The sequence below is a fragment of the Hevea brasiliensis genome, chromosome 6 (assembly GCF_030052815.1).
Source record: "Hevea brasiliensis isolate MT/VB/25A 57/8 chromosome 6, ASM3005281v1, whole genome shotgun sequence".
Lineage (NCBI taxonomy): Eukaryota > Viridiplantae > Streptophyta > Magnoliopsida > Malpighiales > Euphorbiaceae > Hevea > Hevea brasiliensis.
The window spans coordinates 100,562,342-100,571,852 of record NC_079498.1 but is presented as its reverse complement, the minus strand read 5'-3'; the positions used below and the strand labels follow the sequence as shown (position 1 = coordinate 100,571,852).

Sequence of the window (9,511 nt, the reverse complement as noted above, 5' to 3'; positions counted from 1 at the left end):
TATTTACAAATAACTCCTCAAAAATCCTAGTTGAAGATTCATGCATTGTGCAAGGAAATTTAATTACCTTGATGCGTGGTCAACAAGTAGAGAGCACAACCCGTCATAGGGGATGGGCGAGTTTTCTTGCAGTGGACGACGCGCTAAATTTCTTAACGTGTGGGAAGATAAATGGGTCCCTTTTGAGTGAGCTGTCTGTTTCAACAATATTATAAAATTATAAATTTGAATTTTTATTAAAAAAAAAAGGGTCTTTATCATTATGTTATGGTAGACTACTAGTTATGAGTATAAGTAATTATAAGGGGGAGAAGTAGTGAATGGGAGCATCACATTTTCAAATGGAGTTGGCAAATTTAGCAAAGTGCTTATTTTTGGGTTTTATGATCCTGTGGATTCAAATCCATGGAAACAAAGGTTGCTTTGAAGCAGAGAGATCGGCACTCTTAAATTTTAAGAAATTTGTTGTATCAGATGGAGCTGATGCAGATCATCTTCTTTCTTCTTGGGTTGATGATTCAATGAGTGACTGCTGTAAATGGGAGCGTGTCACGTGTAATTCTACTACAAGTCACGTGATTGAGCTCTTCCTCAACAATACACGACAACATGACATAGATAGCAAATCATTTTATGATGATGAAAATATTTGGTTTATAAAGGTGTCAATGTTCCAGCAGTTGAAAGAGCTCAGAAATCTTAATTTATCCTACAATGTAATTGGTGGTTTTATTGATTATGATGAAGGTACATATCCTATGCTCTTCTACATATCCTATGCTCTTTTATCTATATTATAATTTTTTTTATTTGTTTGCCAAATATACTATTTCAGTAAGTTATTGGGTGCACTTCTCTAAAAGATTTTGAAAGACTTTGCCCTATAATATATGTAGGTTTTGAAAGATAATCAAAATTGAAGAAATTAGAAGTCTTAGATCTTAGTGTTAATTATTTTAATAATAGAATCTTATCATCATTGAGTGTTCTTACATCACCTAAGACTTTGATTCTTAATTCATTTGGTGCTCTTATGTTACTTAAGGCTTTGATTCTTAGTAACAATCAATAGAATAAAAGGTTCATTACATTGGGTACTATTATATCAGAGTTGGACATCAGTTTCAATAGATTCAATAATAGTATCTTATCATTATTAGGTGCTCTTATATCACTTAAGACTTTAATTTTTTTTTTTTTATAAGATTAAGTCTTCAATACTTAATTACAATAGAGAGAAAGTTCCTTCCCTAACAAAGATATGCTTTATTCAAAGGTTTATATATCATGATATTTCATAAATCTACAATCAATTTCATCTTTGCCCATGTATCTATGGGCATTACAAGCCATGTCAATTTCATCTCTATTCAAGTTAATTTTTTGTAGTGTAAAAAGGTGTATACTATATATGTGCAGGTTTTGAAAGATTATCAGAATTAAAGAAGCTAGAAACCTTAGACCTTAGTCATAATTATTTCAATGATAGCATCTTATCATCATTGGGTGCTCTTACATCACTTAAGTCTTTGATTCTTAAAAGCAATAGCATGGAAGGTTCCTTCCCTAGCAAAGGTATGTTTGATTCTTGGAATTGTTTTCTTCACACTTATTCTATCATAACATCCAACTAATAAATGGATTTTTCAAATGTTTTTGATAGAATAATTATATAGATTGTGTATATCGTAAATTGCATATCTTTTTTCTTAGTGACATACAATTTTATGTTAAATGTGATGTATTCAAATAAAATATTAAGAAAAATAAAATATGAATGATAATTTTATTAAATAGTGAAGCAATAGATATTAATATTAAAGTTTATAGTTTTTTTATTGTTATAAAATTTCAATTTGTTACAATTTAATCCCTAAAACATGCTTTTCTTGCAAATAATTAATGTCATTTAGTTAAATCTAGCATGAAATAAAAGTTAGTATATTATGAAAATTAAAAATGTTAGATTAAATTGTAATTTTGAGAAAAAAATGACTTATTAAGCCTTATTTTAATGATAATTGGACTTCTGTTGAACTCAAATTTAATGCAATTTCTAAAATATAATATAATTTATATGTAGCAGTGTTTTCTTATTTTGGTCACAGTCACGTAGTTATAACTTTACTTATAATTGATTAGTTACATAAGTCACTCTACCAGCTGGATTAGTTAGGGTGTGGTTACTTTTGTTAGCAGGCATACATATATCCCATAAAGTTAGTAGAAACAATTCAGTCACATGAATATAATTTTCTTGTAGGTAGTTAATCTAACTTAATTCTAGCTACTTGAAATTTTGTTTTTTTGAGAAATTCAAAAACAGTACCTTGCCATCTTTTCTAGATTACTTATTGTAATTTTATCTCTAACATATGCATTTTTATTTTTCTTTTTTGCACAACTGCATAGAAGCTTATTAATTAATTAATTATGTCTTGAAATAACATAGAAGTTATATGGTGTATAGGTTTTGAAAAATTAGAGGAGTTGGATATCAGTTACAATCTGTTCAATAATAGCATCTTATCATCATTGGGTGCTCTTACATCACTTAAGTCTTTGATTCTTGAAGATAATAGGATGAAAGGTTCCTTCCCTAGCAAAGGTATGTTTGATTCTTGGAATTGTTTTCTTCACACTTATTCTATCATAACATCCAACTAATAAATGGATTTTTCAAATGTTTTTGATGGATTAATTATATCGATTATATATATTGTAAATTGCATATCTTTTTATAGTGACATATTCAAATAAAATATTAAGATAAATAAAATATGAATCATAATTTTATTAAATAGTGCAGCAATAGAAATTAATATTAAAATTTATAATTTTTTTATTGTTATAAAATCTCAATTTTTTACAATTTAATCACTAAAACATGCTTTTTTCTTGCAAATAATTTATGTCATTTAGTTAAATCTAACATGAAATAAAAGTTAGTATATTATGAAAATTAAAACTGTTAGATTAAATTGTAATTTTGAGGAAAAAAAAAGACTTATTAAGCCTTATTTAATGATAAGTGGAAGTTGAACTCGAATTTGATGCAACTTCTAAAATATGATAAAATTTATATGTAGCAGTGTTTTCTTATTTTGATCACAGTCATATAGTTATAACTTTACTTATAATTGATTAGTTACAGAAGTCACTCTACCAGTTGGATTAGTTAGGGTGCGGTTACTGTTGTTAGCTGGCATACATATATACCATAAAGTTGTAAAAACAATTCAGTTACAATTTCTTTCCTTAGTCACATGAAAATAATTTTCTTGTAGGTAGTTAATCTAATTTAATTCCAACTACTTGAAATTAAAGATTTTTTTTTTTAAGAAATTCAAAAACATATATGGATTTTAATTTCATCTTTAATATATGGATTTTTATTTTTCCTTTTTGCACAATTGCATAGAAGCTTATTTGTTAATCAATTATATCATGAAATAACATAAAAGCTATAAGATGTAGAGGTTTTGAAAGATTAGAGGAGTTGGATATCAGTGGCAATTTGTTCAATAGTAGTATCTTATCATCATTGGGTGCTCTTAAATCACTTAAGACTTTGATTGTTAGTGATATGTTTAATACAATGGTAGGTGCCGTCCCTATCCAAGGTATGTTTAATTTTTGGAATCTTTTTCTTCACACTTATTTTATCAGAACATCCAATTACTCCCACTTATTCTTATAAAAATAAATGGATTTTTCAAATTATTTTTGATAGTCTTACAAAATCACATATAACAAAAAAATCAATATGCAATTGTTTTAAGATTTATTATATAGATTATATATATTGTAAATTTGAAGAATTTACAAGTTTTAGATCACTTCTAAAATAGTTTTTTTTAGAGAAATTTAAAAATAGTAACTTACAATATTTTGTAGATGACTTATTATAATTTCATCTCTAATATATATCTTTTTGTTTTTTCTTTCACAACCACACATGATTCAGAATTAAATAGTCTGAAGAATTTGAAAATACTGGATATAAGTGACAATGAATTCAATGGCTCCCTCTCACTTGAAGGTAATTTCATATCCCATCTCATTTGTTATTTTTATTGTTAGATATAAAACAATCCAATTTATCTTTTAGAACTACTAAGTGTCCCCTTTAAAAAAATGCTTGACTTAACTGAGGAATTCAAAAAATTTTCGAAGTGAATTGAAATAATATTGAAATTACAAAATATTAACAACAAATAAAATAGATTAAAAATTTAACAACAAATAAACAAATAATTAATAAAGAAAATATTTATAATTAATCTCTATGAATTTATTTATTTTTTGAATATGTATAATTATTAACATTATTAAATATATTTTCTTTATATGAATTAAAATTTTCAAAAGTATGCTTTGTAAATCATTCTTTAGCTAAAATTTCATATAGGTAATTTTTTTAGAAAAATATTAAAACTCTTAAAATTTTCCTTCTTTCTTTTAGTTTTGTCTGAATGTACATCCTTTATATATGTATATGCATGAAGCATAGTTATTATTTATATATGAAATAATACAATAGTGAATCACATAAAAAAAATTAAGGAAAAATTAAAAAAAAAAATCATGTGGCTTCATGCTTTTGACACTTTATGTTTGTGTTTCATTTTTTGTCAAAATTGTGTCTTGAGATTGTTTCCGTTAGCACAAATGGTTCAAATGACACTAACGGTGTTAAGCTGCTAACATGACATATTAAAATAATATATTGTAATAGAATGGGTCCCACAAACAAATAAAAATTAAAAAAAAATTAATTTAGTTGGTTCAACAAATAATAAATAGAAATTAAATAACTTAAATTTACATTTTCTAAAATTATTTAAATAAAATTATATTTTTTATTTTAAGTGAATTTAAAAATTTAAAAGGAAAAGAAAGCGAAGAACATGTCCTTCCCCCATTCCCAAATCATGCATTTCTTAAATCCAATCATATAGCTGTGCAAACTCAAGCTTTTGATTCTCATTCTTAATTCCCATATCCTGTATTTCTTAAACCCAACCATACAGCCATCATAACCATCTAGTCTTAAATCAATAATAGGGATATTCCTTTCACTACGTCCTTGACGCAAAGAATAAAGAAACATTCATAGAGTTCGTAAATATTGAATAAATCTAACCGTTGCTAAATAATTAAACCAAATTGAATTTACACCTTAACTTATCATGCCGATGTCGTTTATGTTCAAAATATCTCATCCATCTTTATTTTCTCATTATTACCTTACCCATTCTAATCTTCTCAATTTTCTACAACACACAAGTGAAGATGAGTTATTTGAAATTTCTTCTCTGCAATTTATCCATTCTTGAAATAAATAGAAAAGCAATAGAAGATTAACACAAAAGATTTTGTGGGTTGGTTTTGATTCGGGGATTTTTGTGGATTTTGCTGATTTGGGTTAGCCACAAGTTTTTTTGGATTCCAACTTCAATGCTGGCTTAGGAGATTTTGGGCTGGCTCATGCCTTAGAATGAGAAAATCTCCTGTGCAAAGCTCAAAGGAATGCCTGGAATAATGGGCTACATTGTCCCTGGATACTTTAATATTGGCAAAGCTACCTGTAAGCCCGATGTCTATGGATTCAGTGCGATGGTTCCTGTCTTCCTGAGGTGGTGTGAGGGCAATGACCTAGGACCAAGATTGCCAGCTTCCAGTTCCTATTGGAATGGGTGTGGTGGTTGCATTGAGAAGGGTGCATACTTGAGTACTAGGCAATTATTTCAGTGTGAAATTTCTAACACTCTTCCCTTTTAGTTGTCATTTAATAATTAATATTTTTATTATATACGAGCTAAAATATATAATTTTATGAACAGTTAAAAGTAATAACTCAATTCTGACTCTAATATCATATTAAATTTAAAAAAAATACTAAACCCTTTTACTTTATATTTTTTTGATGTGAGATTTCTAATAATTATGGAGGTGGCTGATAAGAGGTTGGGCAATGACTGCATTTAGATTTTGTTTGTTTCTCAGGAAAAGAGTGAGAAAATATGAGAAAGGGGAAATGTCAAAGCTTGGTTTTTTCATTATTAAAAATCAATTTCTATTTTCTCTACAAAAAATTAATTTTTATTTTTATTTTCATTAAAAATTAAATAATTTTAATTATATGTGGAACTAATTATATTAAAAATTATATTTTATTAAATATTTAACTCTACGTCAGTACCATATCAGCAGAGTTAATGTTGTTAAATAGTTTGGCTTAAAAATGCTAACGGTGACAAGCGCAAGGCACTATTTTGACAAAAAAATAAAACACAAGGATTTTTTTTTTTTGGGTACTTTTCTCAAAAGTTAAAGTGGGTTGATATATTTACACACATGAATTAATTGCTGTCTTATTTATTAGAAGCTATTTATTTTGTTTATTTTTATAAATTAATTATTTTTATAAAAATAAATGGATTTTTCAAATTTTTTTGATAGTTTTACAAAATCACATATAAAATAAAAAATGATTTTCATGTTTTAAGCAATTATTTTAAGATTTATTATATAAATTATGTAATTGTAAATCTGATATCTTTTCTTTTTTAATGACATATTTTTCAGTTAAACATGGTATAATTCAAAGAATATTATTAGATTAAATTGTAATTTTGAAAAAAAAATTGACTTTTTTTAATCACTAGGCAAATTTTAATTTAATAATAATTGAATTTCATTGTTGAATTTGAATTTGATACAATTTCGTCATAAAAATATAGTTAGTTGATCTCACTTATTATAATTTCATCTCTAATATATGTATATTTTTTATTTTTTAATTTTTGCATGCACAACTACATATGATTCATAATTAAATAATGTGAAAATTTTAGTTTTAAGATCCCTATTGGTGAATTGTCATTGCATTTAAAAAAGAATTATTTTTATAATAAATAAATGGTTTTTTTTTTTCAGAAAATCGCATATAAATTTGAAACCTTATCTTCATTTTAAGAAATTGTTTTAAGATTAATTATATAGATTATGTATATTGTAAATTACATTTTCTTTAAGTGGACATATAATTTTATGTTAAATATGATATAATTCAAATAAAATATTAAGATAAATAAAATATGAATCATAATTTTATTAAATAGTGCAGCAATAGAAATTAATATTAAAATTTATAATTTTTATTATTGATATAAAATTTCATTTGGTTACAATTTAATACTAAAACATGCTTTTCTTGCAAATAATTAATGTCATTTAGTTATAACAGAACTTTCATAAGAAATCTAACATGAAATATAAGTTGGTGTATTATGAAAATTAAGATTGTTAGATTAAATTGTAATTTTAAGGAAAAAAATGACTTTTTTTACGCATTAAGCATTATTTTAATGATAATTGAATTTCATGTTGAACTTTAATTTGATGCAATTTAGTCACAAAAATATTAATTTTCATACAGGTAGTTAGTCTCATATAATTCCGATTAATTAAAAATTTTTTTTGAGAAATTCAAAAACGGTATCTTACAATTTTTTCTAGATGACTTATTATAATTTAATCTCTAACATGTGCATTTTTTTTACACAACTACATAGGCTTATTAATAATTAATTATGTCCTGAAATAACATAAAAATTATATGGTGTACAGGTTTTGAAAGATTAGAGGATTTGGACATCAGTTACAATCAGTTCAATAATAGTATATTATCATCATTGGGTGCTCTTACATCACTTAGGACTCTGAAAATTAGAGGGAATAGCATGGAAGGTTCCTTCCCTATCCAAGGTTTGATTTTTACAATTGTTTTCTTCACACTCATTCTTTTTATTGTATTTTTTTTGCTGTTGGTTCAAAATTAAGTAACTTGGAAAACTTGAAATCCTTATATATAAGTGGCAACGGATTCAACAACATCCTACAAATTTAAGGTGAACTTCAAATCTGGGTGAATTATATTTATTTATAAATTAATTATTTTGTAAACATAAATGAATTTTTCAAAATTCTTTTGATAGTTTTACAATATCACATACAAAAAAAAAATCTACATGTTTAAGCAATTGTTTTAAGATTTATTACACAGATTATGTGTATTGTAAATTTTTTATTTTTTCTTTTTTTAATGACATATAATTTTAAGTTAAATATGATATAATTCAGATAAAATTATAATTTTAAGAAAAAAGTTGACTTTTTTTTTTTTAATCATTAGGCCTTATTTTGATGATAATTGAACTTCATATTGAACTTAAATTTGATAGAATTTAGTCACGAAAATATAGTTCTTCACTTAATTTCAGCTGCATAAAATGAATGAACAAAACTATATAAAGTGACTAGTAACTGAAACTGCATGCTTTAAAATTATCAAATTTGAAGAATTTAAGTTTTAGATCACTTCTAAAATAGTTTTTCAGAGAAATTTAAAAATAGTAACTTATAATATTTTGTAGATGACTTATTATAATTTCATCTCTAATATATATCTTTTTGTTTTTTTTTTTTCACAACTACACATGGTTCAGAATTAAATAATCTGAAAAATTTGGAAGTACTGGATATAAGTTACAATAAATTCAACGGTTCCCTCTCACTTAAAGGTAATTTCATATCCCATCTCATTTATTATTTTTATTAGTAGATATAAAATAATCCAATTTATCTTTTAGAGCTGCCATATGTGAATGTATAAAGCATTCACATATGGCAGCTTAGTGACGAATTCAAAAAATTTTCAAAGTGAGTTAAAATAATATTGAAATTATAAAATATTAACAATAAATAAAATCGATTAAAAATTTAACTATGCAATACTTTATGTAATTAATAAAGAAAAAATATATAATTGACCTCTATGAATTTAATCTTTTGAATATGTATAATTCTTAACATTTAAATATATTTTCTTTATTTTATAAATTTGTTTTCTCTAATCTTAATTTTAATTTTTTTATAAATGTAATAAAACATAAAAAATGATAATTTGTGTTAAAATTTTAAGTTTTATTAGTTCTAATAATTAGGTAACTTGTTATAATTATTATCAGTTCTTGAAATTGTTAAATGTCATATTATCAAAATATAGTTATTGTGATTTTTACGTATGGGTTTTTCTCGAAATTTATTTTTATTAGAATTGGGTAAATAACAGTTATTATATTTGGCTTCTAGAATTATTAAAAATTATGATATTTTAATTCTTATATTTTTTTAAATTACATTTTTCTTTATTAAGCTGACAAGAAATAATATTTATAATTTCATCCTATCTGTTTTAATCAATTTCAATTTTAGAGTGGACAAAATGAGTTTTTAGTTTGATAGTTAAACAATTTCTCGAATATATTGTTGTCTTAAACTTCTATTTTAACAGTCAAAAAATTTTAAAATAAAAATTGTTGTTTTACTATATGGGATATTTTAGAAAGTAAGGGTAAATGAATTCTAATAACTATGAAATTATACTTAAACATGAGTTTTATGAAATTCAATTGAATTTCATATTTTAATATTGATTCTGATT

General features: G+C 24.6%; 1 protein-coding gene across 7 annotated transcripts in view; it reads left to right on the top strand.

Moving 5' to 3' along the window:
- Positions 1-277: 277 nt before the first annotated feature.
- The window catches only part of LOC110653051 (receptor like protein 21), a 39,973-nt gene continuing 30,739 nt past the window's right edge, over positions 278-9,511 (top strand). For 2 of the 7 annotated variants that reach the window (XM_058148813.1, XM_058148814.1), the window contains exons 1-4: positions 280-747; positions 1,420-1,575; positions 2,471-2,608; positions 3,968-4,042. In XM_058148813.1, coding sequence (XP_058004796.1) covers positions 321-747; positions 1,420-1,575; positions 2,471-2,608; positions 3,968-4,042 — 796 coding nt within the window. In that variant the 5' untranslated portion in view covers positions 280-320. Of the gene's footprint in view, positions 748-1,419; positions 1,576-2,470; positions 2,609-3,967; positions 4,043-7,635; positions 7,774-9,511 lie in introns of all 7 variants that reach the window. The other 5 variants (XM_058148809.1, XM_058148806.1, XM_058148807.1 and 2 more) reach the window with 4 other exon arrangements.